Source organism: Botrytis byssoidea (genome assembly GCF_014898295.1).
Source record: "Botrytis byssoidea strain MUCL 94 chromosome Unknown BBYS_015, whole genome shotgun sequence".
NCBI classification, from domain to species: Eukaryota; Fungi; Ascomycota; class Leotiomycetes; order Helotiales; family Sclerotiniaceae; genus Botrytis; species Botrytis byssoidea.
In genome coordinates, this window is record NW_024065856.1 from 797629 (window position 1) to 814890 (window position 17262).

General features: G+C 43.2%; 6 protein-coding genes across 6 annotated transcripts; 3 read left to right on the plus strand and 3 right to left on the minus strand.

The window, feature by feature from the left end:
- Nucleotides 1-557: 557 nt before the first annotated feature.
- EAE97_007720 (uncharacterized protein) lies at nucleotides 558-1334 on the plus strand (the record flags this gene model as incomplete). Its single annotated transcript, XM_038878234.1, has 1 exon — nucleotides 558-1334. One exon carries the CDS (start codon nucleotides 558-560, stop codon nucleotides 1332-1334), a length of 777 nt encoding a protein of 258 aa, XP_038731072.1.
- A 704-nt stretch (nucleotides 1335-2038) lies between these two features.
- On the minus strand, nucleotides 2039-4374 carry EAE97_007721 (uncharacterized protein; the record flags this gene model as incomplete). The annotated part of the gene is made up of 3 exons (XM_038878235.1): nucleotides 2039-2271; nucleotides 2336-4189; nucleotides 4264-4374. 3 exons carry the CDS (start codon nucleotides 4372-4374, stop codon nucleotides 2227-2229), a joined length of 2010 nt encoding a protein of 669 aa, XP_038731073.1. The 3' UTR covers nucleotides 2039-2226.
- A 627-nt stretch (nucleotides 4375-5001) lies between these two features.
- EAE97_007722 (uncharacterized protein) lies at nucleotides 5002-5996 on the minus strand (the record flags this gene model as incomplete). The annotated part of the gene is made up of 6 exons (XM_038878236.1): nucleotides 5002-5355; nucleotides 5408-5583; nucleotides 5688-5703; nucleotides 5760-5786; nucleotides 5842-5861; nucleotides 5924-5996. 6 exons carry the CDS (start codon nucleotides 5994-5996, stop codon nucleotides 5002-5004), a joined length of 666 nt encoding a protein of 221 aa, XP_038731074.1.
- A 729-nt stretch (nucleotides 5997-6725) lies between these two features.
- Nucleotides 6726-8990, plus strand: EAE97_007723 (uncharacterized protein; the record flags this gene model as incomplete). The annotated part of the gene is made up of 3 exons (XM_038878237.1): nucleotides 6726-6930; nucleotides 6980-8712; nucleotides 8817-8990. 3 exons carry the CDS (start codon nucleotides 6726-6728, stop codon nucleotides 8988-8990), a joined length of 2112 nt encoding a protein of 703 aa, XP_038731075.1.
- Nucleotides 8991-10313: 1323 nt separating this feature from the next.
- Nucleotides 10314-11165, plus strand: EAE97_007724 (uncharacterized protein; the record flags this gene model as incomplete). Its single annotated transcript, XM_038878238.1, has 2 exons — nucleotides 10314-10580; nucleotides 10668-11165. 2 exons carry the CDS (start codon nucleotides 10314-10316, stop codon nucleotides 11163-11165), a joined length of 765 nt encoding a protein of 254 aa, XP_038731076.1.
- Nucleotides 11166-12550: 1385 nt separating this feature from the next.
- EAE97_007725 (uncharacterized protein) lies at nucleotides 12551-16158 on the minus strand. The gene is made up of 3 exons (XM_038878239.1): nucleotides 15001-16158; nucleotides 13506-14953; nucleotides 12551-13449 (listed from the first exon to the last, which is right to left on the minus strand). Exons 1-3 carry the CDS (start codon nucleotides 15454-15456, stop codon nucleotides 13191-13193), a joined length of 2163 nt encoding a protein of 720 aa, XP_038731077.1. The 5' UTR covers nucleotides 15457-16158; the 3' UTR covers nucleotides 12551-13190.
- Nucleotides 16159-17262: the final 1104 nt, after the last annotated feature.

The window sequence follows — 17262 nt, forward strand, 5'->3', positions numbered from 1 at the left end:
GGCATTAAATTCAATCGAGGAGGCTGTCGTTAAATAGTTGATATGCATGGATATGGAGTAGAAAATACCAAGACCCAACAGACCTTCCTCAAGCTTTGGTTGCCGCTTTCCGATGTCGATCTCGTCGGCCTGACTCACATGTTTCGGAACCAGAAAACATCTCATGTAACTTCAACACACAACATATAAGGTTACGCATTCAAGTTGAATCAGAGCCTCAGGAATATAATAGTAATAAGTGAGTCACATCCTCAGCGCCGTCACATTGATAGATTTGCGCAACGCAGGTGGATGGATGAATGAGTAAAGAGAATACTGTAGCTGTTTCGGTTAACCTATCGTCTAGTCTAGTGCTACTTCAACTGCGCCACTCTTAGTTCTATGGCTGAGCTTCACATACAGCCACGTGATGTTATCTTCTGCACCTGACTTTTCGAACCCATCGCTCTCATATCCAGTATCTTTGCATGGAAACACTAGTCATTGTAATTCTTGATCCAAAAAAAGTGCCAGTAAACCAATACTCAATACTCAATACCCAAATCTCAAACATCAACATGTCCACCGAAACCCCCAATCCCCTCTACGTCCCTGAGATCCTCACCAAGATTCTCTCCCATCTCGACGTCAGAACTCTGCTCCTATCCCAGCGCGTTTCCAAACAATGGGCAGAGATAATCCAAACATCCCCCCATCTGCAAGAATGTCTTTTCTTCAAACCTGCTCCCCGAGATACAGAGGTTACGCTTAATCCTTTACTGGCCGAGAAATTCCCAGATTGGTTTTATACTATTGAAGAAGAACCATGGAATCAAATCGGCCATGAAACTTTCGACGATCTGGAATGGGGTTCTTCACCCGGCATTGCGATGGCTTATAGGAGATCCGATGCTAGTTGGCGTAAAATGCTACTGCGTCAACCCCCACTTGAAGAAATGTTGATTGATTACACCAGGGTTGATAAACAGGGACTTTTTTTCTGGGACGTCAAGGTTGAGAAGAAGGAGGGGATCAGAATGGGTTTGGCGTATGATTATATGTACGAGGCTATGTATAAAGGCATATTCGTGAGTGTGGATGGACCTATCTACAATCATGGATTTATGTTCGATTGGAGAGAGGAAAAAGTTGCAGGCGTAACGTCGAAGGAGCGCTGCTCGAGAATCAAGGTATTGGTGAGGCAGGGGTGCAGTGATTGTGCGGAAGATTGTGAAGGTTGTAGAGATGTAAATGGTTATCACAGAATCTTCAGAAGCGAGGGATTTGAGAAAGAAGCGGCAAATGAAGATGCATATTTGAAGATGATGCAGGATGAAGGTTTCGAAACTTGGTGAATCACGTAATAATAAGGAGTAGGAGTAGCTTCTCAAGTCATCCAGTTATTCGGATTATGGCCTTGATTAAAAGCTTGAGTATTCTTAGTTGAGAGAATATATGAATCATGGAATATCACGCACAGTCACGTATCCTACCATTCAGAATACAACACTCGCCGAATTTACTGTAGTAATCGGTACATAATAGATCACAGATGAAGAGTAGCATTCTCGGAGCTCTTTTTATCCGCATGGGATTGGGTAAACATGGAGAATTCTGAGTATAAAAGAGAGCATCGAATGAAACCACATGACAAGAAACTGTGTGAGAGCTGTAGGAAAGGACGGTATGATAACGGCGTGCTTTAAATGGGGGAGGGAGTAGACAGCGAGAATTTTTCGACGGAGATCAAGCAGTATAGACGCATAGTCATAATGAACAGTGAATTAGAAGTCTGATTGATAGGATGGGGATACGAGTGCGAGGTAGATATTGAAACAGACATCGTAATGTATGTTTAAGGAAGGGATGATTGGTATCCTGACGACCGACAATTGCTCGAAAGCGAAGATCATCCGAACCATAGTCGAGTACACCAGAGAGCTAGATGTGAATATTGGAAAGCTCAGTCACACCAGCACTCGCTGCTACCTCCAGCTTAATGGCCTCGGTTTGATACTATTCCATGGTTTGCAAACTCACACTTCACCGCAGAGACACCAAGTCAACCCGTCACTATGATATCAGCAGTAATAAAGTACATGTATTCTAATTTTACTATCCGTACTTCTACAAACAGTCAAAATTAATGACTGACCGATCTCTCCACCAACATGTGGCTATCGTCTCTGCTCACCAACATTGAACTTCATGTACAAATCAATTATAGGGAAGAATTTTGTTTTTTCTCTATTCGACTCTCAAACTTTGTAATCTTGCTTCGGTTGCAATTACCTGGGAATTGTTAGTAATTGAAGTATCAAATCAGTGTGAAGGGTAAATTGAAAGTAAAACTTACCTCAAGAGCCTGCTGAACCTCGAGGACCTTTCTGACCTCACCCAACCAATCCTTACTCAAAGTCTTTGCCCACCCCTTTAATCCGTTCATCTCTCTAGCTGCACCATCCAAATCACCCTCCTCAAGGAATGTCTCTGTTCTAGTCAAAATGCTTTCGACATCATCACCAGTAGCCAAACCCTTCTTCTTGAACAGAAGCTTGCTTAGTACGTAACTTGAAGCATGACTAGCGATACCAGCCTCTTCAGGTAACAACGAAGCTTTGCGGACTTCAGATGCAACACGACGGAAACGGTCAATGAGGGCAGCTGAGCTTGGAACACCCTTTTGATAAGCGACTGGGTTGATGGATGCAATCGCTGCGTTAACAACTGGATCATCAGATGCAATTTCCTTGAGTGCAGCAAGTTCTCTTGTGAAAGGGCGTGGAATTTGAGACTTTTCGAGGTTAGCACGAACGGCTTCAACTGCAACATGAAGATGTTGAGTCTTGAGGTTTGCGTCGACAACTGAATTAAAGTCACCAGTAAGCTTCTCGAGATCATTGACGGTGTTAGTCAACTCGGAAAGCTTGCCGAGACGGCCTTCACGTTCTTCCTCCACGCGATTTCTGACATCAGCTAAGAACGCACGCTTGAGTTCAACTGCTTGTTCTGTCAAAAGGTTCTTGAGCTTCTGCTCATTGACCTCATTTGCGCGATCGAGCTCAGACTTCAGCTTTTTCTCGTAGTTCTCGTGAATTCTCTTGCGCTCGGCTTCGTACTCGGCCCTATATTGAATCTCCTGCTCTGCTTGCTGGTTCTTGAAGTTTTGCATGAGTTGCATAGCAGCACGATCGAATTCTCCATCGTGAGACTTAATCTTCTCGTCAGCTTCCTTCAATGCTGCCTCCTTCATAGCCAAGATCTTGCCCCCAACTCTGTTCAATTCCGACTTGGCCTTGTCCATAGTAGATGTAAATCTAGCATTTGCATTGTCGGCATTAACGACTGCAATGATATCATTCATAATCTTAACCAATTCTTGAACTACAGGCTCGTTTCCATTAGGGATATTAATTGGGTCAATTCGCTCAATCTTCTTGTATGCTCTAGATGGCTCATTGACTTCTGGGTCCCTTTGAACATTGCTTGACTTGACTTCTGAAGCGGCAGGCGCAGCAGCTGGAGCCGGAGAGTTCTTTACTGGTGCATTTTCACTCTTAACTTGCTCAACAGCCTTGACTCTATCAGCTGGTTTTGAGTCCTGTGGTGTTTGAACAGCTTCCGATGGCTTCGCCTTGTCCTTAGCGGAGCTAGTGTGTCGTCCAGTAGATTCCTTGTTCTCATTGGCAACCCTCCATGATACGCCACTTTGACTTGGGATTTTGACCTGTTCGCCAGTATCTCTTGAAGGCCTTGGAGCTCGGTTTGCGATCAGAGGGAAACGCTTTCTGAATTCTTGTTCCTCGAAATAAAGGACTGCTTCCTCTCCGAAAGGTACATATTCGGTAAAGAAGTCATGGAAATTATCGTTGATTCGAGAATAGTAAACTCCTCCACCGAAGCCCAATGTTGTTAACAAAAATAATGTTGTGAAGAACTTGCGGAAGAAGCGTCTCTTGGGCTTTGGTGCGGGAGGTGGTGGGATGAAAGATGGAGGGGGAGGCCCTGGTGACTTAACTCCTGGAGGAGGGGGGGTAAGAGGAACATTTTCCGCAGAAATTGTGGTAGAGGTTGGAGTTGCTGGTGTTGGGGCGGTATTTGATGTTACTATTGCTCCAGGTGGTAATGGTTCAGATGTAGCCGCGCTGGCAGATCCTGGAAGTACTGGAGGTCTCGAGTCTGCTATACTTGGTTTGTCGGCATAACTTCTCTAGAGTTGTAAAAACTATCAGCATTCATATCACTACTTAATTGTTCGAGACAGAACATCTTGAAGCTTCATACCATAGTATCCGAATTCACCCGGCTATTTTGTGCTCTCCATTGACGTCCAGGACTCACGACGTTGGATTTCAGACCCAACGTCCTCGAAGATCGAAGACCAACTCGCAGCATGACGGGCTGCGTGGAGCGATAAGTTATTTTTGAGGTTGGTGATGTTAAAACTGCGCGTCCTCTTCTGCCAATTACACAATTCAAGATAAAAACACTTTCAAGTTTACAGAAGCTCGGACCACACCACTTTTTGGCTGATGATGTAGAAAATCCCAGGGTAGGAATTCACATTAGCCAAATGTGCAAGGCTACGAAATATTGTCAAAATTTTGATTTATTTATATGTATTGACACAATTCCTATGGTGATCATTCTCTAAGCACAGATTCTTGTGCAATAAAAAGATATTGTTTTAAATGCATGGTTCTATTGCATATCGTACATCCCAAATGCCGAAGAACTAATTCATCAAAAGGAGAAAAACAAGGAAAACCCTCACGCCTGGCAAGCAGAAATCTGCTGCATATCAAACCCCTTCCTACGAGAATTTAGAGACATCAAGGTATTAAAAAACGATTGCTCTCGTAAATGTTGAAGTGGCCACATGTATGCTACCCTCAACCAAGCAATCTGTTCGAAAAGGAACACTATTTGTGGAAAGTCCCGACAATAGCTCATTCTTGGTATCAAAGGTTCATTCCACCCAATATGTCCCATACTCCACCGCATATTCATCACAAAGTTTCTCTAACAAGCACATCCTGGCCCTGCTTGTGTTCCTGGCGCTTCGGGTCTAAGATCAACACCAGTTCCCCTTGGACCACCAGCTCTTGGATTTCTTGGACCGGCTTGATCCAATGGTAACTTCTTTGCAATTGCTGTGAACAATTCCCTTACGTTCTCCGATGTCTTAGCAGAAGTTTCGAAGAATAGTAAACCGGCTTCTCTAGCATAATTCGAAGCGTCTTCAGTAGTAATAGCACGTTTATCCGGTTGTTCCGTAACTAAATCGAGCTTGTTTCCGGCCAAAGCAATGATGATATTCTCGTTTGCTTGCCGTTGAAGTTCTTTCACCCAAGATTTGGCCTTATCCAATGAGGCCTGTCACATTTGTTAGCGAAGTACTTTCCAATTTAGAGTCGGAGAAGCGTACAGCTTGTGTGATGTCATAAACAACAACAGCACAGTTGGCATTTCGATAATACATGGGCGCTAGCGACTTGTATCTCTCTTGTCCTGCGGTGTCCCATATTTCGAATTTGACTGTGGTGTGTTCGTCGAGGGAGATGGTTTGAGTTAAAAATGCAGCGCCAATAGTACTCTCGCGGTCTATCGTATGGTCAGCGGTGTGGTCTTTGTTCATCCGATATCCCCTGTTTGAATCGTATCTAGGCTTTTGATATAGCAACGAGATTTGTTGGAAGGCTACTCACAATCATCGAATTGATCCTGGTGCAATATGTCAGCTTGAAATAATGCCATTGCTTGGAACTGATCGGAAATACCTTAACAAATCGTAAAACCAATGAACTCTATGCCGAATATTAGCATTTAGAATAAATCCAACTAGCAAACGGTAGCTCATACCTTTCCGACGGCAGATTCCCCTATTATGAAAGATTAGCAACTGATTTGATGAAGATATCAGAAACTCATGGGAATAGCCTACCAAGTAACACCAATTTAAATTGCGCAAATCGTGAGTTTCCAGCACGGGAGCCTGGTGGACCTCGAGCAGCCATGTTGAAATGTGAATGTGGTTGTGGTTGTGTATGGGATTTGATGGAATGGGATATATCGCTGGGCAAGTTGTATATGCTCGTGTAGTACTTAGGCGGCTTTAATTCGCAGGAGGAAGGCGGAAATGGTTGAGATAAAGTTAAATGCTATCTTGCTTGGTCTTGAGAAACAGCGCAACCTGGAAAGTGACGACGATCCTAAATCGCTTCGATTACTGGGACAATCATGATCACGTGGAGCATTGTTTAGATGCTCTTTGAACGTCAGCCTATCAAACGCTCATCATTCAATGTTAGATTCACACCTGTATCTGAATCAGTAGCTGTCAAAACTGGAGCTAATTTTTCAATGCTACCCGGGTAATGTAGAATTATATTAATAAATATAGTAATTTTAATGAATATGTCTTACTCCTTTATATCTGTTAATCATTTCAAGTGATTATGAATATCAAGAAGAGTTCTGTCCTCCGTACTTTGAAACTTTAGATATTGATCTGGAACAGACAGAGAGGGACGAGATTAGTAATAACAAGGGGGTGCTTCTAGGGTGTATCCACCAAGTGTTAATTTTAGATATTGCGAGGCTCCGAGCTTCGAATTAGAGAACAGCTATATCAAGCTTGACTGAATTATAGATCAGATCGTACGCGCCAGCAGAGGAATTTGTTTGTGAGAACCAGACAATAGAAGAACTACGATACACACTGTCTACAGGATAGATCAGTCAAAATGGCTAGTTCTTTACCCTTTAGAGATATCAACGTCCATGCCTCAACATCGCATTACGCATTCACATCACCATCTTCACCCTCAGCACCAACACTCGTAGTTGATCGACCAACAGGAGATATACGACTTAATGATGGAGCACTTTTGGGGGGAAAGCGTGTATCCAGTATTGCTGGCATCTTGGGCATGATCAAACTACGACTGGGTATTTACAATGCCACATTATACAGGAGTTGGAACTGATTTCTTCCTAGATAAGTACATTATTGTAATTACAAAGGCACAACCTATTGGAAGACTGAAGGGGCATATGGTGTTTAAAATTATCACAACTGAATTCTTACCTCTCCGAGAACGAGCGCTTCGAGATCAAGACGAAGATACCTACCTAAACCTCCTCAAGATCTTCATCAAGTCTGCACCGATGTACTTTTCATATTCTTCCGACATTACCAACACTTTTCAGAGACAATCGCAACTTGACACATCAGCCCCTCTATGGAAGCGAGCAGACGACCGGTTCTTTTGGAATAAATTTATACAGTCAGATTTAATAGATTTCCGAACATCTGGGTCTCGACATCAACATGGACAACAACCAGCGGCGGATCCATATATCTTGCCAGTTATGTTTGGAATGTTTGAGATCGTCCACACTCAAGTCAAATCTACTCCATTGACTTTTATCTTGGTTACCCGAAGATCCAGATACCGAGCTGGAACTAGATACTTTTCTCGAGGTGTGGATGAGGATGGGCATGTTTCGAATTTCAATGAGACGGAGCAAATTATCATTCTGAATGATAACAGCAGTGGGCTTGGTGGATTTGCCGGAGGTGCTGGAATGCAAAATGGCAAAGTTGGAGGACCAGGCGACAAGGAGATGCAGATATTGTCATATGTACAAACCAGAGGAAGTGTCCCAGTATTTTGGGCAGAAGTCAACACTTTACATTATACACCAAAACTTCAGATTCGAGGAGTAGAAAGCGCCGTTCCTGCCGCTAAGGCGCATTTCGATGAGCAGATCCGAATTTATGGGGACAATTATTTGGTAAATTTGGTAAACCAAAAAGGACGCGAGCAGCGGGTAAAAGAAGCATATGAACAGATGGTAAAGATTTTGGTTTCGACGCCAACTGAAAGCAGACAAAGTGATCAAATTACAGATGAGAAATTCCGGGTGGTTGAGCCTAGTGGAAAGAGACAAGAGATGGACAGACTGCACTACGTATACTTCGATTTTCACAACGAAACCAAAGGATTAAAATGGCACCGAGCACAATTATTGCTTGACCAACTCAATTCTGCCCTTGAAGCACAACAGTATTTCCGTGGAATTGATATGCCAGCTGATATTGATGGTCGCCTCGAAGTTCGCAATCACCAGACTAGTGTTGTCCGCACAAATTGTATGGACTGCCTTGATAGAACAAATGTTGTCCAAAGCATGCTCGGCCGATGGACTCTAAATCGACAGTTAACAGATCTTGGTGTTCTCACTCGTGGCGAGACCTTTACAACAGCCGACCCCGAGTTTGAAGTTCTTTTCCGTAAACTTTGGGCCGACAACGCTGATGTCGTCTCCAAATCCTATTCTGGAACAGGCGCCCTCAAAACAGATTTCACAAGGACAGGTGTGAGAACCAAAGCAGGTGCTCTTCAAGATCTCCAAAATTCTATCACGCGTTACGTGAGAAATAACTTCCTAGACGGACCTAAGCAGGATTCATTTGATCTATTCCTCGGCTACTATCTTCCTAGTAATGCAAACATTGGCTCTCATCTTATTACTGCCGATAGGAGACCATTACTCATTCAAAGCATCCCTTATATCCTTGCCTTCAGTATCTTCTTCGTTTTTGTTGGCCTCTTCACCCCTCGTCTACCTAACGCCGCTGTATTACCGTTGAGAATTTGGGTTATGGTTTGGTTGGTAGTAGGAGCATGGTGTGCTAATTTTGTTTACGGCAACGGAATGCTATATGTATGTTCCTCTCACACACTCTTTTCTCCCTTCTCTACCCCTGATACTACACTTTATCGTCTCTTTCTTTCCTTCAAGCAATTCTACTAACACTTTCTTTACAGGTCAACTGGCCCAAGCTCAATCCTCGCCCCTGGGCTACAGAAGGCTATAATGAAGCAATAAGCAACGCACGCAAAGACAAATTAGTCGGTGGGCTAGTAGCAACTAAGCACGAACGTGGATTGAGCACAGCTCGTTACGCGAATGCCGAGGAAGGAAAAAAGAGAATCGAGTAGATTTCTTTTCTTTTCTTTAATATTCTTATTTCCCTGTTCCCCTTTCTATTACCTAGAATGCTTAAAATTGCATGCAAGCTCTTTAATTACCTATTTGAGATTTTTATTGCTGATGCGTGTGATTCCATTTCTTTTACGTCTGTTTTGTTCGGGGCACGAGTGGATGGGGAGTGGAGTGAGCAGTGATTGTCATACATGGGGAACATATTTGATAGCGTGAATGCGGGCGTGAACGTGCGTGGTTTAGATCTGAAAAGATGTTGAATTTTTCAAAAATTGCGACCTGAGAATGTACTTCAGGAGGAGGAATGGTTGAATGGATGGACGGCACTGGACAGAATTGGGAAAGGGCTGGGTGGAAGGGATATGGGAAGGGAAAGAGGGTCAAGTAAATTGTAACTCTATAGTATAGATATTGTATAAGGATTTTGGTGTTACCATTTTACTCTTCTTGATTTCATGTGTTGCTGGTTATAGTGTTATTCTCTGGGTGAGTTCGGGGTTTGATGATGAATGTTTTAGAACCTGCGGGAAAAGCAACGTGCAAAGGCTTCTGCGGAAGGTGTCTTGTAGGGCGTATGGATTCTAGGGGCCTATACTAGGATAGGCTATATGGTTATATGGCCTATGTGTTATATTTCCATCAGAGAATGGGTCTTTGAGGCGGGGAGACAACGAGCTATAATACTTGTTCAACGGATTATTTATGGGTTGGAGGGTGGTCAGTTTCTGTGAAATATTTATTTATTCGTACCATTGCTGCATCGCACGCTGAGTCGTTACTGCAGGCTGGTCGCGGTCAATATGGTGGCCGGGAAAGTAAACCTGCATTGTTGAGAGATTGAGATGTATTCATGAATTATGAGATTGCAGCACTCAGTGTACTTTCCCTTCATAGTTTTAAGCCAGTGGGCTTATGCTTATTGCAGGAATTCTGGAACAAATGCACCTCGCTTCCCTATTTACGTTGGCTACCTAGCTGCAGATGCAAGTATCCTCCTACCATTCCGCCATCCGACTTTAAGTTCATGTAATGATTGTCTGATTGGAAATGGGTATTCAGCTTTCGTTCGTGAAAGTGTAAAGTTTAGTCTAGGTGCAAAAGCCGATTTTTGATCTCTGCTTGGTAACTCTTTCCATCTGTGATTCTTTCCTTCCGCTTTCAAATAATTATTACCAACCATTCCTTTGTGACATCTTCTCATTTGAAGTCTCACATTCCTTCTCACAGCTCGAACTTTTCCAAGACTTTTTACTCGCTAGGCGACTGAAAAGCGTACATTCCTCCTCGTCCCCACTAATTCCATCTCAGTCCTACTCAGAATGTATTACTGCGACCCTTGCGAACGTTATTTCAATGGCGAAAATAGCTACAATCAGCACGTTGAGAATAGCTCCGCACATCGTAACTTCGAACCCTCTGATGATGGATATTCTTCCAGCAATGCAGAACCTGAATTCGAGTGTAGTGGATGTGATAGTTGGTTCTGGTCTAGCGTGGCTCGCGAAAACCATCACGTCTCCCAACATGGTCATCGTTATTGTACGCCATGCAATCGAATGTTCATGAACGAAAACAATCTGATGCAGGTATGTTTTTACTGGACATCCAGTGTCTTTTTGACAGTTTTACAGCCCGGTAATGTTCAGTCTGAGATTGAAAACTGACCTTCACAGCATCAACACTCTAAAGTCCACCAGGGATTCCCAATGAAATGTCCTCTTTGTCCCACTCAATATCCAACCGTATCAGCTCTCATCGTTCATCTCGAATCCAGTCGTTGTCCCTCTGGCTCGAACCGCGAAAGGATCAATGCCGCGATCCGTTGTCTAGACAAGAACCACGTAATTACTACACCTCTTATGGAATATAGTTCCCCCTCCTTTACCAATATCGCCACTGAGCGTTCTTGGAATGGCTTCTACTATGAATGTTCTATGTGCCATCGCGGATTCAACACTCTACAAGGACTGAACGGTCATTTGAGAAGTCCGGTTCATGATCAGAGAATGTACAGATGCCCAGGTCCAAGCTGTGGTAGAGAATTTATTGTTTTGAGTGGGTTAGTACAGCATGTTGAGAGTGAGAGTTGTGGTGTCATGAGGTTTGCCAACGTCCAGAAATCGGCCAGTGGTGGAATTGATAAGATGGTGAGAAAGATGATTGGGAGTTGAAAACTGCCAAGTGGAAGTTATCAGCGATTATCAAATTGAGGGAGTGGTAGTTAGGTAACTTCTTGCCGAAGATGATTTGAGACGAGAAGGATTTCCTGAACGATGCAATTGTAGTAGAGTTTATCACGCTTTGGGGTCTGGAAAATATGGGCATAATATGATCGGAAATCTTGGTACCATAAGTCTGTGTGACTTAGTAATGTCACCAATGCGATAGATAATTAGCTTTGTGGAAAGATACTCAGAGATAATAGCAACTAGATTGTCATCGCGGAACTCTTATTGTACATATGTCATTGCTTGCACATACAATCTGGAGTGTAGTAGCTAAGTAAAGAGGCATTTTTTAATCGAAAGTTGAAGATCTTTGCCTGATTAGTTAGAGGTTAGTAGACATATCAAGGAATCTCCCGAAGCAGTGTTTCTATCCTCTCTTGGAATAAATCTTTTCTTTCGCGTTCTCTTTTCTGATCGTTCCCGTTGATGTTTGCTCGTTAGAGGATGGTGGATTAGCTTCTCTAGCCGAAACAGTAATAGATTGTTTTAGTCCATCTCGTGATCTGGGTATGTGGTTCTGAAATAAAGACAGCAATAATTTCGCAATATGAGCTTTTCTTCAAGATCCTGAGCGAAGCAAACTACTTACAGTGGGATCACAAATCGGCACGAGAAATTTACCTCTGATGTGTTTCGCTAGTCTCTTGCCTATGCGCTTTGGGGCATACAATCTTACCTCCTCTATATCAACAACTTCGGCTTGGACAGGAGATATTTTACTCGACTTCTGTATATGTCTTGGTGTGATGTTCCTTCTCAGTGTGCCGACTAGATGCCATGCCTCATTAATTAGTCGCAACATTTGCGTACAATATTGGCGTTGAGTGTGTTGTTTCTCGCGAGATGAAGGGATTTCATATGGAGTGGTCGCTATCTCGTGACTGCTAAGATTGTATGTATGTTTGTTTAAGAGATTCAGGTCAATCCCAACGTCGCAACTGTTGCTGATGGGCTTCCATACTTCCAATAGCACAAGCAGTACTTAGAAGTGCGAGGGTCATTTCAAATATCTCAACACATATCAACAAACAGCAATTGGTTTAAAAGAACATCAATGTGTACGGTCACATGATGGTCATATGATGGGACCAACAGGATGATGGTAAGAGTTTCAAGGCAGCATTCGTGTCAGATTATCTGTTGCCGAACCCTTAATGAATCAAGATCTGAATGATAGTATACGGCAGACAAAAGGATGGTGTACAACTATTAATCGAGTAGTAGACAGGTATCTCCGAGTCATCGTACAATCTTAATACGCAGGCCACTAATTATCTTGCATGTCAAAGGATTTTTAGGAATCCGGAGTGAGTACAAATTCAGGTATGCGCTTTTTATTAAAATTCCAAATATGAGTTGATTCTTTCTTAATATCTCATGCTTTTCTAATATAATGCCCTGGTCAAGTGACTTCTGAAATGAAAAAATTCCACGATCCCACGCAATGCATAATATACACAAGGATTACAATATAGAATAATAATAAAAAGAAGTAGCAAGCATTGTACAGCATGACTACCACTAGTTACCAGCCACTTCAAAAACTAGAACTATATACAACATGTGGCAGTGTACATGTAGGACCCATCCAACATAACGTCCAAAATCATAACCCTGGAAAATGCGGGGTGGTTCTCAACCACTCAAATTGGCTGTTTAGGCATTCAGGCCCGAGGAGCCTAGCTGCCACGTAGAGAATTCGAGGAACTCCAAAAAGAATTCGATCTCCTCATCTTGCAGTCTCTTGGACTGAAACCACAGCCCCAATTTCATATATATCGTGGCTTTACCCAGTCTTCATCTTCCCGAAAATAGTATGTATGATAACTTCTGAGACTACTGAAGATTCGGCCCTTTTTTGCCCCTTGCCACTCGTAATGCGTTGGGGATCATCGTCATTGTGCTGATTGTCGTCATTTTTTGTGGTGTCGATTTTAACAATAATGTGTGATTTGGAAGGATCTACATTCAACCGCCAAGGTAGCTGCGTCTTCGAATTTCGGCTTCTCTGATTATCTCGGCAGAGAGACTTAGACTGGGTGCTAAGTGGGCATATCTTTCTATTTCCATGACGACGTCATTGATTATACCGTCGATTGTATCGTGGATGACGAGTGAGTTGATGATCGCGGAAAGGGAGGGGGACATAGTGGCACCCATTACGAGAAGCGTTTGCGAGACAATACTGAGCGCACCTTGCCAGAGATATGGCATGTGACCTGCATGGCTGAAAATGAGGTTAGCTAGACTATCGCGGCGAGACCACGAAGAGACAAAACTTACTGTGCGCTGATATGCTCTAGTTGTCTAATGGAAGCTTCAAGGCATTTCCGACAGTTTTCTCGAACTGATGGATCCATTGCCGCTTGTTCATTATCCAACACTGCAAGAATATAGGGCCTGAAAATGATTGTCCGGCAGGCAAAGTACCGCAGTCTTAATACGGTTTGGACCGGATCCGCAAGAGGGGTTCGGGTATACGAAAACTGTAATGGTAGAGGTAGACTTTCATACCACTGTGATAATTGAAAATCAAGCTCGGCCACAACAGGCTCCAAGCTCGATGTCGACGCCATCGAATCCTTCGAGTAAATCAGTTGACTGACGCGGTTCAATAAACGTCGTAGAGCAATCTCGGCCAAAAAATACCAAAGCTCATCGCGACCCACTCCATCCTCATCTTCTTGCTCAAAACCTCCTGGGAGTCCTACTACTTCTTCATATTGGACTATCCCAGAATGTGGTAGATCCAACTCGGCTAACAGATCGCTTTCAAATAACAAAGAATTCCAATACACTCGCTCGCATAATTCTCTTTGGCTTGCTGGTATCCTTCCAGGCGCACTCAAGAGGAGTTGAAGTTTTGTACTTGTACTGCTCAATAAGGTCCATGCTTCCAATGGCCTTACAAGATAAAATAAATATGCAGAAGCAAGAACCGTGCACTGAGCTGATAATACCGTGTTTCTCGTCATCAAACTTGGAAGAAGTGCCCAAGCAGCTGCAAAATATGGAAGCCCGGGGGGATCTTCAGAACTTACTGCTCTGGATATGCTCCCACTGCAACTGGCTTGGCCCAATGCTAATACCAAAAGCACAATACAACTTTCCGGACCTTCGCGAAAACCATTGGATAGAGCGACGCGGTAGTGATTCGTCCAATTGAAAGGATTGACGCATGCATACCAGACATTCACTTTAGCAAAAAATGCTTCGATATATGCAGAGGTGTTTGATAAATCTAAGCACGGCGCTTTGGACAAAGCAAGTGGCTCTCTGGCCATTTCGAGCTGAAGAAGAATCTGAGGATCGTAAGGTCGTGATACTAAATCGCGAATTAAAGGCCATTGGAGTAAGTGTAGTGCGGCGTTGGTGTGAATTTTCGGCATCGTGGAGATATTGGTGGGGATAGCCCACGTGCCAAGACCTGTGGCAGGTATCATATTGACAAAGCCACCATTGGTTGCCATTAATAAGTCCTCACCACTGGTTGTGGTTCCTCCATTGATAGACGGCGATCCGGTTGAAAGAGCAAGATTGGATGTTTGGCCGATTAAAGTTGATTGAAGTAATCCTTCAATCCGAGTAAGATGCTCTAATATCAGTTTATCTCCGGCATCGAGTTTGATTCCTGGTTCACGATAAATGCATTCGGCACCCAATTCTGTGCAAAGCTTGCATTTAGGCTTGGTGCCATCACATCGTGATTTTCGAGATCGACATATCTCGCACTAGATTTCATTAGAGTTGTTGGTGTGATCCAAAATGAAATACTCACAGCTATAGTAGCTCTTCGTCTGGGGTAATCGATGCCAGCATCAGTACTCCTTCTTTTTAACGGATTGATTCCATCATCACTGTTCCCGTTCTGATTTCCATTTCCATGTCCATTTCCGTTTCCGTTTCCATTTCTATTTTGATTTTGATTATGATTTTGTCTGCTTTGTAGTGCATTTGTGATGGATTCTCTATCTGCTGAAGATTGTGATAAATTCCTAGCTTTTTGCGCGGACCCCAAAATACCTTCTCGGGAAAAAGTCGCGATACGACGGCCATTTGGTGATTTCAGAGAGGTTGGAGATGTCAAATCGCTATTGGTTACGATAGAAAGTTGAGGCGAGGCAATATCGATGTCGAATTTGTCCCGAGACATTGAGAAATGTCTAACACTTCCGGAGGTAGAGTTGGGAGAATTTCCTTGAGATGAGATTGACATTGCGTTGATGTAAGGCATGTAGGTGTGGTCTCATGAAATTTGTCTTGGCATGGATGATGTTAGATAAGACGAAGGGTTTTTGAAGGTAAGGGTTTTCATAGAAAATCAGAGCTCGAAAAACATTTTATGTGCAACCCCAGCTCGGCTCTTAGAGTGCGAATGTTAAGGCTTTTGTTGATTTGGCTTATACTATGTCCTTACGAAAGCATTATTGATTACGTGCCACGTGAACACGCTTATGGGTGTACAACAAGAGGCGTGAGCGGCGTCCTGCAATGGCCGGTAGAGGACGATTCGCGGCATGGATTGGCATATCAGACGATATGCTTAGGGGTGTCTGCAAATATCACAGCTTTCCATCAACTTAACCCCTGTGAATGTTTATGCAGGTTCAGAATCAGAATATAAAAATCTGGGGTTCGGTAAAAAGCAACCGGCCGAATGGAGAAGGAATCGATCCCAGAATTGTCGACGAATATATTAAGGGCTGGCTACTGCATAGTAAAGGAGAGAATGGACCTGGCGGGGTGATGAAGAGGTAAGATTCCTTGTAAGATGGATCACATTGCAGAGTGCTTCTACTTTGCATATAAAAATATGGGGAAATGACCAAAGTTGTACAAGATCTGGTCAAGGCAGAAAGGGTATGAAAGGAGCGTAGGATGGGATGCCCAAAGTGTGTTCCAATAATCGATGGTGGCTTTAATTCCATATGTTGGTTGTATTTTGCATAAGGGATTGGTTTGATATCACCACATAAGGGTGTTGTAGTCAAGAAAAACAATCGTATATGTAACGTGTTACGGAGTCCGAGACTCCGTAAGTTAAAAGCAGAGGACAAATGAAGGTCTTGATTGGATTTGCAAGACGACGTGCATAAGCGAGAATGACAAGGGGGTCTCTTAATTGTTCCTGACTCAAACTGTCAAGGGTCACTCGGGTCCTTATGTAAGCAAAGTTTAATCTTAATCCATTGAGTGCTTGAGATAAAGTGAAAATAAATTCTATTGATGCAGCGCCAATCTATCTTTTCACACACACAAAATTAAGAAAATGAAGTATATCGCCAATCTTGCAAACATGCAGTTTAATCCCTTCTTTATATTCAGCCTATTTTCACAGTCATTCCCGAAGTCTGGGGAAATCATGACGCGAAGCGGGGTTAAACCGCCGCACAGCCTTTTGCAGAAAGCCCACCGTGGGAATATCTTCATCACCGCGATAACCATATTCGATATGCAATATCCCCTGACGGATGAACTATATCGAGCTATCTCTTGAGATGAGATATGACATACGTGCATACGAGATTTAGGAAATCCCTACTTAGCGATACTGAAATTGAAGAATCAGCCGGCAAGAGATACAAAGGTAGCTCGATCTTTAGGGGGGCCACAATCCGATGCACAAAGTCTCCACCAAGCTACTTGCCGGAAAGATATTGCTACTAGGATTCAAATCTTTCAGTTACCTCGGGTACAACGCTTGACTTGTCAATTGGTTCAAGTGAGTACTATAATACAAACCCAAAATTTTCTTAGCTATCTTGTGGATGTCATCTTAGCATCTAAATTAATTTCATCCGGTAAGCATCTTTCACAATATGCAAACTTCCAATGGAACGCACAATTTGCCCAAGCACCCAACTGGATTGCAATAATGAACACATTAAAGCTTTGAATCTTGCACAAGTATCTTCGTATCACCACAATCTCACATGGAGACCCACCCACCATTGAACGAAGTATACCCGCTTGCATAGTGCCGAGATATGTGGTACACCCCTCGAAGTCCCCAATATACTCAGTGGCGCTTGCCACAAGA

Excerpts from the sequence above, each read along its gene's own strand:
- EAE97_007725 (XM_038878239.1), bottom strand. The coding sequence starts at position 15,456 with ATGCCTTACATCAACGCAATGTCAATCTCATCTCAAGGAAATTCTCCC. Across the intron at positions 14,954-15,000 it reads GACGAAGAGCTACTATAGCT|TGCGAGATATGTCGATCTCG; the intron begins GTGAGTATTTCA and ends AATGAAATCTAG. Across the intron at positions 13,450-13,505 it reads CTAGAGCATATCAGCGCACA|CCATGCAGGTCACATGCCAT; the intron begins GTAAGTTTTGTC and ends CCTCATTTTCAG.